This window comes from Oncorhynchus tshawytscha, linkage group LG23 (assembly GCF_018296145.1).
Source record: "Oncorhynchus tshawytscha isolate Ot180627B linkage group LG23, Otsh_v2.0, whole genome shotgun sequence".
Lineage (NCBI taxonomy): Eukaryota > Metazoa > Chordata > Actinopteri > Salmoniformes > Salmonidae > Oncorhynchus > Oncorhynchus tshawytscha.
The window spans coordinates 25279914-25298559 of NC_056451.1; the positions used below are offsets into that span (position 1 = coordinate 25279914).

Sequence of the window (18646 nt, forward strand, 5' to 3'; positions counted from 1 at the left end):
GGAACGAAAGGCGGCCAAATGAGGTGTTGGATTTAGGGATGATCAGTGAGATACACCTGCTGGAGCGCGTGCTACGGGTGGGTGTTGCAATCGTGACCAGTGAACTGAGATAAGGTGGAGCTTTACCTAGCATGGACTTGTAGATGACCTGGAGCCAGTGGGTCTGGCGACGAGTATGTAGCGAGTGCCAGCCGACTAGAGCATACAGGTCGCAGTGGTGGGTGGTATAAGGTGCTTTAGTAACAAAACGGATGGCACTGTGATAAACTGCATCCAGTTTGCTGAGTAGAGTATTGGAAGCTATTTTGTAGATGACATCGCCAAAGTCGAGTTTACATAGACTTAGGTTGGAGTCATTAAAACTCGTTTTTCAATCAATCCACACATTTCTTGTTAACAAACTGTAGTTTTGGCAAGTCAGTTAGGACATCTACTTTGTGCATGACACAAGTCATTTTTCCAACAATTGTTTACAGATTATTTAACTTATAATTGACTGTATCACAATTCCAGTGAGTCAGAAGTTTACATACACTGAGTTGACTGTGCCTTTAAACAGCTTTGAAAATTCCCCCAAAATATGTTATGGCTTTAGAAGCTTCTGATAGGCTAATTGACATCATTTGAGTCAATTGGAGGTGTACCTGTGGATGTATTTCAAGGCCTACCTTCAAACTCAGTGCCTCTTTGCTTGACATCATGGGAAAATCAAAAGAAATCAGCCAAGACCTCAGAAAAAAATGGTAGACCTCCACAAGTCTGGTTCATCCTTGGGAGCAATTTCCAAACACCTGCAGGTACCATGTTCATCTGTACAAACAATAGCACGCAAGTATAAACACCATGGGACCATGCAGCTGTCATAAGATGCTGGAGGAAACAGGTACAAAAGTATCTATATCCACAGTAAAACACGTCCAATATCAACATAACCTGAAAGGCCGCTTAGCAAGGAAGAAACCACTGCTCCAAAACCGCCATAAAAAAGCCAGACTACGGTTTGCAACTGCACATGGGGACAAAGATCGTACTTTTTGGAGAAATATCCTCTGGTCTGATGAAACAAAAAATAGAACTGTTTGGCCATAATGACCATCGATATGTTTGGAGGAAAAAGGGGGAGGCTTGCAATCTTCCCAACCGTGAAGCATGGGAGTGGCAGCATCATGTTGTGGGGGTGCTTTGCTGCAGGAGGGACTGGTGCACTTCACAAAAGAGTTGGCATCATGAGGAAGGAAAATGATGTTGATATATTGAAGCAACATCTCAAGACATCAGTCAGGAAATTAAAGCTTGGTCGCAAATGGGTCTTCCAAATGGACAATGACCCCAAGCATACTTCCAAAGTTGTGGCAAAATGGCAAGGACAACAAAGTCAAGGTATTGCAGTGGCCATCACAAAGCCCTGACATCAATCCTATAAAAAATGTGTGGGCAGAAGTGAAAAAGCGTGTGCGAGCAAGGAGTCGTAAAAACCTACCAACTACTAATTGAGTATGTAAACTTCTGACCCACTGGGAATGTGATGAAAGAAATTAAATCTGAAATAAATAATTCTCTCTACTATTATTCTGACATTTCACATTCTTAAAATAAAGTGGTGATCCTAACTGACCTAAAACAGGGAATTTCTACAAGGATTAAATCTCAGGAAATGTGAATAACTGAGTTTAAATGTATTTGGGTAAGTTGTATGTAAACTTCCGACTTCAACTGTATATGCTGTGTGTATATATGCAGTACAACAGGACCTTTTAAGTTTTATTGTTCTTATCTGCAACAGCCAATGGGGATCCTAATAAAATACCAAATGAAACACCACCAGACAGGTTCAAAACGGGTGCACATTTTTATTAAGTGCTTGTAACATAAGTAACACTGTTAATAACATTAAGAATGGTGTGGTACGTGGTCAACACATGTCTTTAGTCACACTACAGGGGTCAAAGTTGAAGGTGTGGCTAACAGAAAGTCCTGAGGTCAGCCATTTTAGATCTTTCCGGGAAAGCTTCCGGCCTCTATCTGGTCGTCCCACTTGGCAACCTGCAGGAGGAAATGCGCTCATGAGGTTAAACTGCCTATCAGTGTAACATACAGTTATAACACAGTAGCTACTGTAGCCTTCATTCTGCCTTCACTTTACACCCATCCCATGCTTTCAGATCTATGAAAAGTGTCTAAGGGTAAGGGGGTAGGAATCAACTTCAGACTGGGACCATGGTCAGTTATTGGACTCACAACAAACAGAGTGTATGAACACTTGCAACATAACAGAGGTCAACACTGTATACCAACTACCACTTCAGGTAAGGACATTTGAGACACAGAAGAACAGGTACATTCATAACTGTTCCACTCAGTGGACATGTCAGAACAGACTGTTGGCAGAGTTTCGACATGCCGGAACTACTAAAGGCTTCTATGGAATGTGGTGCTCAGACTGTTGGCACATTGTGAATAGTTGAGGCACTGCTAATGTGAGTGAAAGTAGGTTCTAACGTGAGCTGATTAAAGTGATTCATCATCCATCTCTAGGGGAGGTCCAATCATTGCTGACAATACTACACAACCATGGGAAGGCAGTTAGGGGGCATTGTGTGTATGCCCACTCCTTTAGGCTTTGTTTGAATAGTTTGCCACTATAGCTCTGCTTAACCTTATAAAGGAGTGCCCGCACCATACTATGAGCCACAGTAGCAGCATACGTACCCAGCTCATGGGACAGATACTCTTGTAGACCCTCTGATACCAGTCACAGGGAGCCACATCCTGGCCTTTGTCTGACAAAGCTTTGTTGCACCTGTGGAAGTCTAGAAAGAGGGGGAGGAGAGAGTTAATATTGACAGAATGAAGTGGTAAGCATTAAGACCAGTTAATAGAACTTCTACTGACACTGGTGTTACGTTTCTGAACCTAAACATCTAAATGCAAACAGCCACCACAAATGGACCCTTATCTGATGTGCTAAATGATGTCAACATTAATCTGACACTAATTAAAACTAACAGAGCAGAGAGAGAACCTGTGGTGTCCCGTGTGGCTCAATTGGTTGAGCATGGGTGCGTGCAACGCCAAGGTTGTGGGTTTGAATCCCACAGGAGACCAGTATGAAGCAAAAAAAATACATGTATGCAATCACTATTGTTAGTCTGCTAAATGACTAAAATGTCAACATAAAAAAAAGTACAACGACAAATACATTAGGCTATCCTTACTAAACGAGTGTTGAAGACCGAAAAGATCTGGCTTACCCAAGTAGTACCCTTGCCTAACGGACATGTCAGTCAGTTGGCTTATGATGGTGTACCTTGGTGAATAGCTGAGGGACAGCCAACATTCTATCTGGTCTAATGTGAACCGATAGTGATTTAGAGGAGGTGCTTCTCATGGGGCTCTTATCAACCAAAGAAGTTGGACATGCATCAATGCTACGAGAGCAAATACCACTGTTTACAATGCACATCAATTGCAAATCATCAACCACAAGATTCTTAGCCCAGGCAAACGAGGTTAAATTGGGCTGCAGATAAAAATCCTTGTTTAGTTAACCAACCAAGATCTTTATCTTTGTGAACAAAATTGCTGGGAAGGGAATCAAGAGTGTTCAGGGTGGCAGAAGAGCCTGATGGCCAGAAGTGTCCTGTCCTTTCACCATTGTGTGTGTCAGTTGGGAGGTAGAAATGAGCAGTAGACTGCTGGCAGGGCTGGAGAAAGAGGGGGAGATGTGTGTGGCATGTCAGAAAAGAGAAGTAGTTGATCAGCGAGCTAACTTACCCAGATAGTTCTGAAAGCAGTTGCGGGTCTGGTTGGTGTTGGGGAAGCGGGCGTCGAAGGGAGCCGTCCTGTAGTTCTTTATCTTCTCCTCAATAACGTCAGACATGCTGGCTAGCTGGCGGTCTCACTATGTCAACACTGACACACATCGATAGGGAGATGTCATATAATATCACGAAACTAAACATGAGCTGTACAGTAGTCTCACGAGGCCATCCTTCCAAACTGGGCTTCCGAAGATAAATAGAGTAGGACATTATCTTGTTGTCATGATAATAGAATATGGAATCGACTAGTTCAGATAGGCCTACTAGCTTGCACAATACTTATCCATGAGAGCCTGTACAGGTGTCTATTTGACTAGGTCATAGCTACCGCAATAACAACTCACAACTAGGACAGACTGATAAAAAGCTGGTAACCTTAGCTAGCTAGAATTCAGTCATGGAAGGGGACTTATCAATCCTTATTTCCAGGTAACTAACAGTAATTAACAAATAAGTAAAATACTTGAATGGAGATTTCTGACTAGCTAGAAAGTTAGAAATTACAGCTCGCTAACCACATCGAATGAACTAATGTAGCATAGCTTGCTAGCATTGTTGGCACAGCTTCAAATGTATTTGTTGGCTTGCTTTTGCTGGCTAGCTAGCTACACTAGCTTGAACCCAGCTAGCTAACCGGCTGTATCAAAACCGTGCCACGGCACACGTTATTCCCAATTAAAATACTTTTACAAAAACAAAAAATACGACCCTCAGTATATTAATTGAAAGAGCCTAATTATTATGATTTTCCGGCAGTTTTCCACGACCTACCTTGGACTGTTTCTTGTGTCCTCTCTGGTATGATTGACGTCCTCTCTCACCGGAAAACCGTAACGCAGTGTATGCTGGGATGTTGGAGGTTGTGAGTGGACGAGCAAGCGTAATCACCATGGCATGGGAATGAGAAAAGGAATGAGTCAGTTTCCCAGGTTTTTTATGCATAATTCCTTCTCTATTGCCTATAAACAATGATTAGAAACACAAATAAATTATGGGAATCACTTTGGGATTTTTAAGCCATATGAAGTGTAATCACTGCATCAATTATTTACAGGAAGAACATCATGTCAAACATGTCAGTGACAGCCTAGTACAGTGTTTCCCAACACCAGTCTTCCATTCTGCTGTAGCCCCAGACTAAAACACCTGATCCTGTCCCAAATCAAAAGCCTGATATCCTGCCTCAAATCAACAAGATGAAATTCCGTCTCAAGTCAACAGGATGGCCAATGCTGAGAGTCATTTATTTTTACCCCTGCCTCTCAACATCTAGAAACCTCTGCAAATCTCTGTCCTCCAGCAGCATTGTCTTGCTCATAAAAGTTGCTCACACATTTGTAAGCAATGTAGGCTGTGAGAAGAACTTGTTTGTTTTGTTTCGAAAATACAGGGCCCACAGTAGCAGGCCAAAATGGACATTGTGATAAAGCTTTGCCCAGGCTAAAATAGATCCCCCGCAACTGTGTCAGTATGTCTAACAATAGTAAAGATAAATAGTTTCTAACTCTTCACTGTTCCCAAAGAAAAGAGATAGAGAAGGAAGATAATACTGTGCAGGCCCACACCTGAACAGTGCCAAGTTTAAAGTGTCATTCTTTTAGTTGACAGTTATTCCAACGAAAACCCACAGAGGGTTGCCTACCTGGAAAAGGGGATAAGTTGTCAACCGCGCGCCAAAAGCAAACAAAACAAAGAAACTCCATGACGCAAAGGAGTGTTCACAGGCTGCTGTCACCCAGCCATCCCTGTCTGTGAGCACCTCTCCAAACCAAAGACCTCCGGGTGTCTGGACGAGCTCACTACCTCTCAGTGGAAGTACGCTGTCTGGCACACTGTCTCATTTCGAAGGAAGTGTCTAGTTTTTGTGTGTTTTGGTAGTACCTGTCATAGCCTATAATTTCAGTTGCATAGTTTCAAGCTTTATTGTACAGTTATTAACACATTTTAAGAATGGATAGTGTGAACTATATCTTTTATTATAGTGGAAGGGATGTATGTAGCCTTAGCCTATTGGTTCAGATATTATGATGAATCCAATGTAACTTTCTCTCTTTCTCCTTTTCTTGTTCTTTTCTTGCTCCCCCTCTTCCTGCCTGTCCTCTCTTTTCCTGTCACCATCTTCCTGTTGTAGACAAGGTCAGAGGTCACAGGTGTCCCTCTTTCTCTGACTTCCTGTCTCACTGTTTCCTCTTTTCAGCAAAAACCTGCTGCTCAAATTATGTCCTTTTCTAGAAAACATTATAGGCCTGTTTCTTGATGTACTACAATGCAATTTCTTGGACTATCAAAGAGCTGAACTCTGGACTACACTTCAAAAGTAACATTCCTGTGGACAACTAGACAAAAGGTATACGTTCTGACTGACTGCTATCCTTTTTAAGCTGGGATCATAAACCTATTTTCTCTGAGTGGCTAAAGTAATTAGTTGTCCAAATTAAACACAGATTCTCACTGCCCCCTCCACCCAATCTTCTTCGTACCCAACCCCAGCGCTCCAAAGCACCCTAATGCCAAAGGCAGTGGTCTAACGGAATCCGACCAGTGTGCACCAGTGTGCATGTGTGCATGGGGAGACAGGGGAATGCTGGATTAACCCCTCTCCCCAAACTCTATTTCTAGTCTTATCCCTTTATCGCGTGTATGTACAGTATATACAGTACAAGGGGCCAGCAAGTGTGTGCATCACAAAATAATCTCCCCATTCTTCTCTCTCTCTCTCTCTCTCTCTCTCTCTCTCTCTCTCTCTCTCTCTCTCTCTCTCTCTCTCTCTCTCTCTCTCAGGATATAGGTGTTGTCCAGCGCGAAGGAAGGAAATTCTGTCACTTAGAACAATGGGCCTGTTTCTCTATCTATAGACCCACAGAGGCAGAGAAAGAGAGAGAAGGAGCCCGTACCACCATTACTTGGAAAACACAAAGAAAACGAGAGAAAGTGGAGAAAAATATGTTCTGATTTAGAAAGAGAGATACCTGTGGCGCAGATAGACGTTTTGAAAATGGAGTTTTTGTCTTGGGGAAAAAGGAAAATACGAAGTTGTTTTTAACCATTTTCTTTTTTTCTATTGAGAAGGACTAATAAAACACTTATACGAAGAGGGAACTGCAGTCGTTCTCGTAAGTACTTTCAAGTACGCTTTTATTTGAGCGTTCATCCATGATAAGCTGTTAGAGGTCACAATATTGATCATTTTCCACAGTAAAATGTTGCTGATAAGTTTTTGCTGTTTCTTTTGCGACATTATAGAAAGTTGAGTAAAAAAAATAACAATGAAAAAATATTATTTGGGTTCAAATTTGAACCGTTCTACATTCATTTTTTTTGTTGACACATCTAATTTGTAGAGTAGAAGCTGTAACTAAGCACAGTTTTCCCTCCCCAAACTCTACATTCCACCATTACGAGTAATTTCATTCTACTCGTAGTTGTAGGCTGAGGCGACAGACATGTAGTGACTTTAAGAGTGGGGATTTCCCTTTCAACACAACAGCTGGATCTGAGGCCTGTAGAACACACTTCCTGTTTGGATAAGGAGTAATGACACACATTCAGCTTAGAGTACCTTTGTGACAAAGATGTCATTTACAGTGCTGTAGAATCTGAGATGATTTGAGCCAAGTGTAACCTATCTACCGTTTTCAAAAAAAAAATATATATTTTTTTACCAATGGGGGGCAACAATCACTTCCACAGCCAAATTCCTTTGGTGTGTAACAATGAACAATTCCACAAGGATCCGGAGGATCTCAAACTATTCATGATGATGATGTCATTATTTGACAAGTTTAGGATTACATACCCCCAGTTGGGTTGTTTGGAGGAAAAGGTCAGTCTTCCTCCCCCTGATGATTTAACCTTTGATTTCTGTCCAAATATATCAAGGGCCTGTTTCAGGCCCAAATGAATAGAATGTAAAGCAGTATAGTCCACACACATCTTAATTAATTAACTCAAAGATTATGAACATTTGATCTGTGTTCTTTGAGTTTCTCATCTCTCGCTCGTTGGTTTTCAGATGGATCAGATGGAGGGGACTGACAGTCCTCGCTTCAGGAAGCTCCATTTCCCTGTGGGTCTGTGGATCAACTCTCCCAGGAAACACTTTGCCAAGCTGGGGGGCCGCTGGCCCAGCGCCGTCTCCGTCAAGTCAGTCTCTCTGCTACCTATGTACAGTACCTCAATGTCACTTAGTCCAATGTTGATTCTCAACGATTTTGTTCTAGTCCAGCAGTAACACATCTGACTCAACTAATCAACTTATCACACATCAACCCAGGTCTCTTAACTCTGTCTGTCTGTCTGTCTGTCTGTCTGTCTGTCTGTCTGTCTGTCTGTCTGTCTGTCTGTCTGTCTGTCTGTCTGTCTGTCTGTCTGTCTGTCTGTCTGTCTGTCTGTCTGTCTGTCTGTCTGTCTGTCTGTGTGTCTGTCTGTCTGTCTGTCTGTCTGTCTGTCTGTCTGTCTGTCTGTCTGTCTGTCTGTCTGTCTGTCTGTCTGTCTGTCTGTCTGTCTGTCTGTCTGTCTGTCTGTCTGTCTGTCTCTGTCTGTCTCTGTCTGTCTGTCTGTCTGTCTGTCTGTGTGTCTCTGTCTGTCTGTGTGTCTCTGTCTGTCTGTCTGTCTGTCTGTCTGTCTGTCTGTCTGTCTGTCTGTCAGTTTGTTCTGTATTCAGTTTGTTTATCCTTCAGTCCTCAATAAATTAACCAAGAGAACAGCTCGTTATTGACTGATTTGATTGTATGGTCATGTGTCACATGTCATGCAGTGTTCCTTGAATCCTGTGACCGTTTTCTAGCAGTTAATATTGTCTATGTTCAGCTCTGTCAGCCATAACTCACAGCTGACATGCCCTACTCCCCCTCTCTCTCTTTCTTTCCCCCTCCTCTCCTTCTCCCTCACTAGGTCCACCACCAGCTCTGACGCAGCGTCCCTCCACGAGGCCCCCTCTGCCCCTTCCTCTTCCCTCTCCATCTCCACCCCCTCCCTCGCTCCCCCATCCCCCTCTCCCTCTCCGGCCTTCCTCCGGCCCCGTCCCGCCGGGCCCCAGTCCCGCACCAAGCGTCTTTCCCACCTCTTCCTGAGGGGGCGCTCCAACAGTGACCGAGACAAGGCCATAGGGGAGAAGGAGAGGGAGGTGTGGGCCCACTCTGCTGCCCCTTCCTCCCACCACTACCTGCCCCCTGCCTCCTCCACAGCCCCAGGCCTCATCAAGATCTATGGGGATGCTCTGTCTAGCGGGGCTAACTACCGCTCTTTGCTGGCCACCGCCCACTCTACAGCCAAACAGCTCATCACCCAGGTCATCACCCGCTATACGGAGAGAGAGAGAGAGGAGACGGACGATGCAGGTAAGAGACAGAAAGAGAGTACAGACCGAGTACAGTACAGGGATTCATGTAAGAGAGGCGTGAAAGTACAGATAAACATGGAGCGGTAGAGATACTGTTAATGATTGGCTATGAAAAGCCAACTGACATTTACTCCTGAGGTGCTGACTTGCTGTACCCTCGACAACTACTGTGATTATTATTATTTGACCATGCTGGTCATTTATGAACATTTGAACATCTTGGCCATGTTCTGTTATAATCTCCACCCGGCACAGCCAGAAGAGGACTGGTCACCCCTCATAGCCTGGTTCCTCTCTAGGTTTCTTCATAGGGTTTTGGCCTTTCTAGGGAGTTTTTCCTAGCCACCATGCTTCTACACCTGCATTGCTTGCTGTTTGGGGTTTTAGGCTGGGTTTCTGTACAGCACTTTGAGATATCAGCTGAAGTAAGAAGGGCTATATAAATACATTTGACATTTGATTTGACCTCAATTGAGCAATAATGTCATATTCATTGGAAAAATAATTAGCCTGGTCGCCCTGCCTCCCTCTCCTAGCCCTGCAGAAACACAGCCCGGAAGACTTCCTGTTGTGTGATGTCATTGGAAAGCTCATCCAGCAACCAGATGGAGCCGTCCAATGGGAGACAGAGTGTCGTAGGGGTGTGGCCGAATGGGAATGCCCACTGCTATTGGTGGACATGTGGCGGCCCAAGGAGGGGTTTGAACGCCGCTTCGAGATCCAGAGGCGGGACGACTACGAAAGAGAGGAGAGGGAGAAAGAGAAGGAGCGAGAGAGGGAAGGAGAGAACCACACAGGTAAAAGGACAATATAGAGTCTCTAGATGACCAGCTCTTACATCTGGGGTTTCCCACAGTCATCCAGTGAAAAGTGTAGTTTCTTTGTTTTTAATGATATGTCTGGTTGTCGTGGTAACAGGTGTACGTTGGAGGCGGAGCCGCATACAGTCGGGGGGCGGGGCTGAGGAGGGCGAGCGAGGTCATCGAGGACGGAACTCGGAACTCAGGAGGAGCATCAGTGACATGAACCTCAGCCTGAGGCGTCGCCAAGGAAACCACATTGGCAATGACCCCAGTCACTCTGGAAACCACCCTAACAACAGTGCAGGACTACAGGACAGGAAGAACATTGTGAGCATGATAGCTCCATTGGAGCACGGAGAGGTGAGGATGAGAGGATGAGAGGATGTGTTTCAACACATGTTGCAACATGATAGCAACAGGGCAACCCCACCTAATCTCAGCAGTGCAGCAGTCTGACCATAAAGACGCCTCCCTCTGTCTTAGATGATGAGGTCAAAGGTCAGAGACGAGGTGGAGCGGAGGAACAAAGCAGACAAGGCAGTAGAGGAAGAGAAAGACTACTCAGCCTGTGAACTGGAAGTGATGTCACAGAGCCTGATCCTCCCGCCCACGGACCGACCCTACTTCCTCTTGCTGCAGGGCTACGACCAGAGCAAGGTTAGACCTGCGCCTCCCAGATGATCATACACACACACCCTGAACATGACATCATACCTGCATTTCCCTAATCGCCACATACCATCACTGTTTCCAACCCTTCCCCAGCCTTTCCCATTCAACCCTGAGCACAAAACAGACTCACAGCAACACAATACCTTTGTAGACACACACAACCCCACTGTGTACATCACTCCATCTCTCACAGTGACCTCACACAGGTCTTCATTGTAGCAAACTGTGACACACTTCATACCTTATCTCCTGACCTCCGCACAACTTAAGATCTCCAAGATGTCCCCTTGTCATAACCATGTCCTTCAGATGATAACAAACTCCCTTCTCTCTTTCTTTCTTTATTTCCTTCTTCCGTTCTCCCTCTGTGTGTGTTTTCTGTGTTTTCTACAGGACTTTGTTTTGTACATCATGGCAGGGCACACACACGTTTTTGGGCGGAAGCCAACGATGAGGGAGAGAGAGAAGGACAGAGAAAGGGAGAGGAAGGGGAAGAGGCCTCTGAAGGTGGAAACGTTCCTCTCTGCTCCAGACATGCTGGCCAGGCACCTGTTGGTCAGGAGAGACTCAGCCCTACCTGACACTCCCCCTGGGCAAGGTAGGCCTGGTCCACAAACAACCCTAGTCCTAAATCCTGGCCCTACCCCTGTGATGTTTACAGACCTCAACAAACAGAAAAGTGCCTGCAAAATAGGGAGCCTTTTCCATATGTGCTTACATCTATCCACAGAAGTAACAATTCATATGTGCTTACATCTATCCACAGAAGTAACAATTCATATGTGCTTACATCTATCCACAGAAGTAACAATTCATATGTGCTTACATCTATCCACAGAAGTAACAATTCATATGTGCTTACATCTATCCACAGAAGTAACAATTCATATGTGCTTACATCTATCCACAGAAGTAACAATTCATATGTGCTTACATCTATCCACAGAAGTAACAATTCCTTACTACACGTTGACACCTGATTTTACAGTATTTCCCTGTCCACAATCAACCTCTAGAGATCCTACCACTAGACACTTCTTGATACCCCTTTAAATATGGTTAGAAAACTGTCATACCTTTTTATAAGCAGTTTATGAGCAGAACTTCAATTATAGTGTTACTAGTTAATCAACCATTTTCTCTCTCCCCCCAGCTCTGATGCGTCCCTTCAGAGGAGGATCTGTCACACACAACGGAGAAGCTCTCTACCGGGAGGCGGTGCTTAAACCTGGGGACGTGATTGGCATAGGAGCTCACTTCCTCTTCCTGTATCGTGACCCCCGCGTGACCCCGGCCCCTCCGCTGGCATTGGCGCTGCCTTGGCAAGCTGACGTTCCCTCCACCTGCTGCCTCTCGGGATTGGTGGACAGACAGGAAGCGTTGAGGCAGTACCTGGGTTCCACTGAGGCTCTGCTGCGGTTCCAGCCCCGCCACGCTGACGCTCTGCTACAGGTGAGAGAAGAAAGACCCCTGTGTCTGTTAGTTACACCACTGTGTCTGCTACCTGTCTGCTACAGATTAGAGTAGAGAACTGTGTTATATAAGTGGTGGGGAGGTACTTAAAGTATCTATTGTTACCACATATATTACTTTCTTGGTTGATAACAGGTACATGTGAGCTGAAACAGGACTATAAATTAAAGCCACTGTTTCTCACTCTTTCTCCATCAGGAGATAATCTCTATGAACTCCTCTCCAGACTCAGAGGGCGGGCCTTTAGCCCCAGCCTTTCTCCTGTCAATCATGATTGACCACGCCTCCAAACACCTGGATCCCGCCCTCATGCCTCAGTTGCTGCTGAAAGCAGCCAATCAGATCAAAGGGATCGTTTGGGTGAGTTCATTTGAAAGACTGTCTAGGATAATCTCAGTTGTAATAACGCTAACTAGCCATAGCTCAGTCAAGACTGACACAGAAAGATACACACCAGATAAAATGGGATTGTAAAGGGTTATAAAGCCAGCCCCAGACTGACATGTCTTTCTCTGAAACACTGTAGGCTGTGAACAGGGATTTTATGTAGACAGACAGACAGACAGACAGATGCCTGTCACTGTAGATGAACAGAACAGGGGATGAGCTGATGTAACTTCCTTCTGGAAACTGTGTTGTAATTGTCCTGGTGGCCTGTCCAGACTTTGTAACCCAACTCCCCCCCCTGCCACTAAGCCGTGACGTGTCTCTCCTCTCATGTCCTCTCTTCCCTCTCCAACTCTCTTTTTACAGGATAACATTAAGGAATTCGGGGATAAGCATCCCACGCAAAAGTAAGATCATTTCTGCTCAACGTCATATTTCAGCTGTTTCCTGTGTTTGGAACTTCCCTTAGGGCTGTATTAGGGGGAATCAAGAGAAGTGATTGTCCAGCTTGTGTGTCTGTAAATAATGTGATGAACATGCAGATACTATTTAGCATTATGCAAGGATTCATGATTAAAATATGTGACACACAAAGTATAAATTGTGTATAATATTGATAAACTAATACGGTACAAATATCTATTAATATTCATGTTTATTTAGCAGATGTTATCCCAAGTGAATAGCAGTTAACAGATGAAATCAGATGTAGTGGGACCCTGGGTCACACTTTATTTGGATAGTCTGGATTGTCCTTCTGTAGATGCTCTACAAATGGTCATATTATCAACAAACTATCTGTTGATAAGTAACTGCATGCTAAGGTTAGGGTTAAGTTTAGAACAAGGGCTAGGATAAGGGTTAGGATCTGGTTTAAGGGTTAAGGGTTAGTTAGACAGTTATTTGAAATGTTACTGATCGTCTGTAGAGCATCTGCAGATGGACTATCCAAATGTAATTTTTAAAATGTAACCTTTATTTAACAAGGCAAGCCAGTTAAGAACTAATTCTTATTTTCAATGACAGCCTAGGAACAGTGGGTTAACTGCCTTGTTCAAGGGGCAGAACGAATGATTTTTACCTTGTCAGCTCGGGGATTCGATCTTGCAACCTTTCTGTTACTAGTCCAACACTCTAACCACTAGGCTACCTGCAGCCCCCAAAAAAGTGTTACTGTACCCCGTCACTGCATGCTCATTAAAATAGATCAAGGACTTTCTGTAACTCCTTGAGAGAGATGAATAGATAGTAACAACAACTTCTATAACGCTGTGTGTGTCCTGTTCTGGTCTGTCCAGTTCCACAGAGCAGGAGGTTGAACTGAGTGCGCCCAGTGCACAGAAGCTGTCCTCTGACCTTCGACCTCTGATGTTCTGGATGTCCAATGCCACAGAGCTCCTCAACTTCTTCCAGGTCAAAGTTGAGGCCATGGAGAGAGACTGGGAGTTTGAGGGTGAGACACCCGTGTCATAAGAGTCCGTTTCCTCTTGATCAATGCAGATCACCATCGATCATCTGCCAAAAAGCTTCTTTCTACAATAAAAGCATTTTGTCATATTAACCTTATCTCTCTGTTTTACGTCACACGGCCGTTGTATCTTTGTGTCTCCCTGTCTTCCTCTTCCTGTGTGACATTCCTGCTGTCATCATTTAGCCCCACAGTAGTCAAAACAAGTTAGTTGCGTCATTGAGAAAGTGAAATATATTTTCGATTGTTCTGCAATATCAGTAGTTATATGACCTTAGTTAGAAGTTAATGCATATATATTTACCCTCAGCTCCTGGTGACCCGGTGTTGTCAGCTGACCTGGACACCTGCTCCGAGGCCCTGGCGCAGCTTGATGACGTGATAATGCACACCTTCCAGCAGTGCGTGTACCACCTCACAAAGGTGAGGGAGGTTGAGTTACCTCACACTCAAGACACAATCAAGTTACCGTACATAATTATATCCTGATCAATACATGAATTCATCTCTCTCTCTGTCACTCTGTCTCTGTCAGACGCTGTACTCCCTCCTGCCAGCTCTCCTGGACAACAACCCTTTCTCCAGCCTGGAGAAAGAGAAGGAGAGAGATGAGGGTAGGGAGATGGATGGGGGTGAGGGTGGTGGGGGGGCGGGAGAGGGGGAAGACGTGTCCTCCCTCCCCCCTACGGTGGCTGGGCTGGTGGAGGTGTACCACTGCTCCCTGATGCTGTCCCGGGAGGCCTGCCTCTCCCCCCCACTCACCTCCCAAACCTTCGGCTACCTCTTCTTCTTCACCAACACCTCCCTGCTCAACACACTGCTGGAGAGAGGTGAGAGGGCAGGGGTAATACTGGGGTCCAAGGTCAGGGGTTGGTCTGAGGAAGCTGCAGTCCTGAGCTAAGTGGGTTCCACATTACACATGCAGAAATTGCTTTCCACTACACAAGCCATTGTTTGTGCACAAACCATTAAGTGTAGAGGTCGTAAGGGGATGAGCGCTACCAAGCACAGCGAGACAGAGAATCTGGGTGCGGCTCTGAAATAACTTGAACTTTCCAACCCTGGTTCAGATGTGCACTAACACACACACACACACACACACACACACACACACACACACACACACACACACACACACACACACACACACACACACACACACACACACACACACACACACACACACACACACACACACTCCCTCTCTTTCTGTCTCTTCTTCCTCTTCTCTCGCTCTGTCCCTCACTCCCTCCCTCTCTCAGATGGTCTGTTCTCCTGGTCTAGAGCGGTCCAGATCCGTACAAACCTGGACCTGGTTCTGGACTGGCTGCAGGGCGCAGGACTTGGAGATATCGCCTCTGAGTTCCTGAAGAAGCTGTCCGTCACAGTCAATTTCCTGTGCGTCCCTAAGACCCGCCTCATCCAGGTAAAAATAATGCTGGTTTAGCATCAGTCGATTTAGCAAGATAATGACCCAAAACAAAACATTCTGGATAAAGAATCATGTTTTGGTCTCGTTGTTGTGTTGTTCTTCCTCTAAACCTATTTGACTTATCACACATCCACCCCTAGCCCCTACCTCTAGATACTTCCTGATGCCTTCTCCTAAAGCTGATTGGATCAGATCGGTATAAACTGTATGATAACCGCTCTAGGAAGCTAGATAGACAAGCTTTTCCATTAATTTGTTCACACCCATTTAGTTATTTTCAGATATAAGGGGTCATCTAGAGGTGACAAGAGGCTAGGGGTAGATTTCAGATTTGGCATCCCATCTCAGTTGTGGACATTGCTGATATCGTCCACTTTTCCTCCTTCTCTGTTTTGTTGCTCATTGGTTGTTCTCTTGTCTCTCCCCCGCCAGTCATCCTGGGACAGCCTACAGGAGGACCACGCCTTGCTAAGCCCCACCCAGCTGCACCATCTGCTGACCAATTACAAGCTGGGACCGGCCAGAGCCCCACCGGCCTCCTGGGCTCCTCCCCCTGGGATGGAGCTCAGTGGAGGTGAGACACGAGAGGGGAGGGGTTGGGAGTCCTGGAGGGTCATTATGTAGGAGCTAATGCTGCATTCATAACCAAGTGTGAAGGTAGTATTTACCATATACGACTGGGAATAAATCCATGTGAACACTCCTCCAACTAGTAATTACTAGTGGGAAACTCGTCTATCATCCCTAAGCTCTGACTTCTCCTACATGCTGACCTCTGACATCACCTACTAAGAAATATACTTCGATAACAGCATTTTCATTAGTTAAATGTAACAACAAAACATAAATTATAAATAGCAATCTATTAATATGGTTTTTGAACACTATAATTTGTTTACAAGCATGATAGCTCTACTTTTAGATTATGGTTGATGAAGCTTTTTGGACATTAGCCAATCGGCGTTTCTCTGAGTTTAAAGCATGTGAATGCATCTAACTGGTATTTACAACTTCACAACTTTCAACTTGGTTATGAACACAACATTAGATTCAACTGCAAACTTGAGATAAGTAGAATATTCCCGTAAATTATGCATTTATGTCAATTAGAAAATATTTGTGATCTCAAGTCAGGATTTAGCCCTTAGACATTCTGAACATTGTAAGTACACATGTATAGAAGGGGTATGATTTCTTCCTAAGAATCTCAGACCACTACATTTCTATTCATGCTTTTCTGTCCAAGACATCTTCGAAAGTTTCCTGGACCACCCCCCTCTCATCCTGCCAAATGAGACACCTCAGCTGGACCTCTCCCAGCCAATCCCCAGCCCCGAGCTACAAAAGGAAGTGACACGCTTGCGCAACTTCCTGTGGGGACTCGACCAGGATGAGCTGCCAGCCAATCAGAGGACCAGGCTGTGAGCACTGGACAGTTGAGCTCCGGGTAGAAGCTACCCTTAGGCACAGTTCTAGGATCAGTTCACCATCCGCCTCAACCATGAAGGGAGAAAGACACAAAACTGACCCTTGATCAGCATCTAGGGGCAACCTCATCCCTCTCGGGCAACTTTGAAATTAACCCTATATTGAACCCTCTGTCGTAAGACAGATGCAATGGATAGGAATGGCAACTGGTGTGAGGAATGGCAACTGGTGTGAGGAATGGCAACTGGTGTGAGGAATGGCAACTGGTGTGAGGAATGGCAACTGGTGTGAGGAATGGCAACTGGTGTGAGGAATGGCAACTGGTGTGAGGAATGGCAACTGGTGTGAGGAATGGCAACTGGTGTGAGGAATGGCAACTGGTGTGAGGAATGGCAACTGGTGTGAGGAATGGCAACTGGTGTGAGGAATGGCAACTGGTGTGAGGAATGGCAACTGTCAAAAGAAAGTCATAACACAATGTAATAGTTATCTAACTGTAAGACAATACAACTCTTCTTTTACTGTTCTCTAAACACTCTTTATTTTGTAACTCATTGCCTGAAATGCAGTGGTTGCCTGAAAAAGAAAAGTCCTGCAAAATGAAGCATAAATGATGGTATGACTATGTTATTATGTAAAAGATATCCCTGTAGGTCAGCTTTATACTGGATGGATGGATGCTCACAGATATTCTCATATAAAGAATATAGTATAGTGTATTGTCACAGAACATTAGATTGTATACCAAAGTAAACACTAACACTATGAAGGAAACTGTTTTACCATGTGTATTGTATTTCTAACTGACTGTCCTCATATTATAAATAAAATGTTGGTACCCTATGATCTGTCCATAGTGTTTCCTTTGTTATGGATGTTTTCTCCTTGTTTGTTTATTTACTTTGATTGTACCACACAACTCAACAGCTAGACAGGTTCTGGAAAGGTGAATGTCCCGACTCATTTTGTACCCGGGGTGCCAGAATGAAAGGACCACAAGGTGGCGACGCAGCACTCAGTCGACCCCTGGAATCATGACTCAACAGTTACTAGACTAGGGAATTAGCAAGGGTCCCTGTCAATCATCCCGATTTCCGAAATATCATATTTCCTGTGTGATTAATAGGTTATTCCAACATAGACATAACATACGCACGATGGTGCTTCCGTGGCTTAGGAAGCAGATGACGACCACACACTGCCTGGCTGTGCCAAGGTGAACTGTCTGAGGGGTCAGAGAGAATGACTCCAATGCATTGGGTAAGATTTTTAATTTCCTCTCTGTGTGGTGATGACACACGCTGAAAAGTCTAATCAGTGTGTTCCTTTATTTCATTAATGCGCCATATCCGATAGTTGGTCTCATAAAATGGCCAGTAGCTCGTTTAAGTGAAATTAGTGCGCGGTTTTCGTGGACGGGCAGCAGACGAGTGATGTCAGAGCGTGTGGTGTGAGTAACATCTGTTTGTGTGACGGCCTGCGAGCGTCTCATAAACCATGTTACTGTAAGTAACCTAACGGTTTGTTGTCAGTCAGTAGACTCATGCCGAATTTCTAAATAAACAAAGTAGCCTACTTCCCCATAATAGCCTAGTGAGAGTGGAAAAAGTAGTCTGTCAATTTATCTTTCTTCTTCAGTTTTGGAGCATCCTCAAAATCCCACGACTTCATGAAGTGGTATTTATCTATTATCTCAAGACGTTGTGCGTGTTTTTTCCTCTAATGCTTTGGCTGGTAGCCAAACTTCTTCCTTTCCCCGGTCAACAACTTTGGCTCAACTATTTTATGGTAAAAAGCCCGAAAACAGTCCCGAAAGAGAAA

At 44.7% G+C, this 18646-nt stretch overlaps 2 protein-coding genes across 4 annotated transcripts; one reads left to right on the forward strand and one right to left on the reverse strand.

Annotated features, from left to right (window-relative positions):
* Window positions 1-1830: 1830 nt before the first annotated feature.
* LOC112247815 (cytochrome c oxidase subunit 6B1) lies at window positions 1831-4684 on the reverse strand. The gene is made up of 4 exons (XM_024416639.1): window positions 4593-4684; window positions 3775-3912; window positions 2710-2810; window positions 1831-2043 (listed from the first exon to the last, which is right to left on the reverse strand). The coding sequence occupies exons 2-4, from the start codon at window positions 3878-3880 to the stop codon at window positions 1990-1992; spliced, it is 261 nt and encodes an 86-aa protein (XP_024272407.1). The 5' UTR covers window positions 3881-3912; window positions 4593-4684; the 3' UTR covers window positions 1831-1989.
* Window positions 4685-6617: 1933 nt separating this feature from the next.
* On the forward strand, window positions 6618-17668 carry LOC112247813 (ras-interacting protein 1). 3 transcript variants are annotated; one of them, XM_042305016.1, is made up of 16 exons: window positions 6620-6934; window positions 7834-7985; window positions 8715-9160; window positions 9699-9959; window positions 10081-10325; window positions 10449-10622; window positions 11031-11235; window positions 11791-12089; window positions 12309-12470; window positions 12864-12904; window positions 13796-13950; window positions 14276-14388; window positions 14501-14795; window positions 15228-15391; window positions 15830-15971; window positions 16644-17668. In XM_042305016.1, the coding sequence occupies exons 2-16, from the start codon at window positions 7834-7836 to the stop codon at window positions 16820-16822; spliced, it is 3033 nt and encodes a 1010-aa protein (XP_042160950.1). In that variant the 5' UTR covers window positions 6620-6934; the 3' UTR covers window positions 16823-17668. The 3 variants fall into 3 exon arrangements, 2 of the variants coding, with proteins under 2 accessions (XP_042160950.1, XP_042160951.1); XM_042305017.1 differs by having other exon boundaries at window positions 6621-6934; window positions 7834-7964; XR_006079744.1 differs by lacking the exon at window positions 16644-17668 and having other exon boundaries at window positions 6618-6934; window positions 15250-15391; window positions 15830-15964.
* Window positions 17669-18646: the final 978 nt, after the last annotated feature.